General features: G+C 28.3%; 1 protein-coding gene across 1 annotated transcript in view; it reads left to right on the top strand.

Moving 5' to 3' along the window:
* LOC109244590 (protein N-lysine methyltransferase METTL21A) overlaps positions 1 to 219 on the top strand; it is a 3700-nt gene that overhangs the window by 160 nt on the left and 3321 nt on the right. Inside the window, exon 2 of the mRNA XM_019411705.1 lies at positions 87 to 154. Within this exon, the coding sequence (XP_019267250.1) occupies positions 87 to 154 (68 nt within the window). The remainder of the gene's footprint in view (positions 1 to 86; positions 155 to 219) is intronic.

Genomic DNA, 219 nt, shown 5'->3' with positions numbered 1-219 from the left:
TTTCTTTTTTTTTTTTTTTTTTGGGTGCAGATATGTACATATAAGTTATGCTTTGTGTATACTGAAAATGAGTTTACTTTTTGCAGCTACCAAATTACAGATTTTACGTTTGGGTCTCATGTTCTTCAGCTTTATTGCCTCCAATCTGCTTCAAGTTAGTAAATCTATTTTACTTTCTGTAGTTTCTTGAAAACAATTTGGTGTTCTTTTTTTTTTTTT

This window comes from Nicotiana attenuata, unplaced genomic scaffold, assembly GCF_001879085.1.
Source record: "Nicotiana attenuata strain UT unplaced genomic scaffold, NIATTr2, whole genome shotgun sequence".
NCBI lineage: Eukaryota > Viridiplantae > Streptophyta > Magnoliopsida > Solanales > Solanaceae > Nicotiana > Nicotiana attenuata.
Note: the sequence above shows the minus strand (reverse complement) of the source record. Positions and strands in the feature narration are given on the sequence as shown.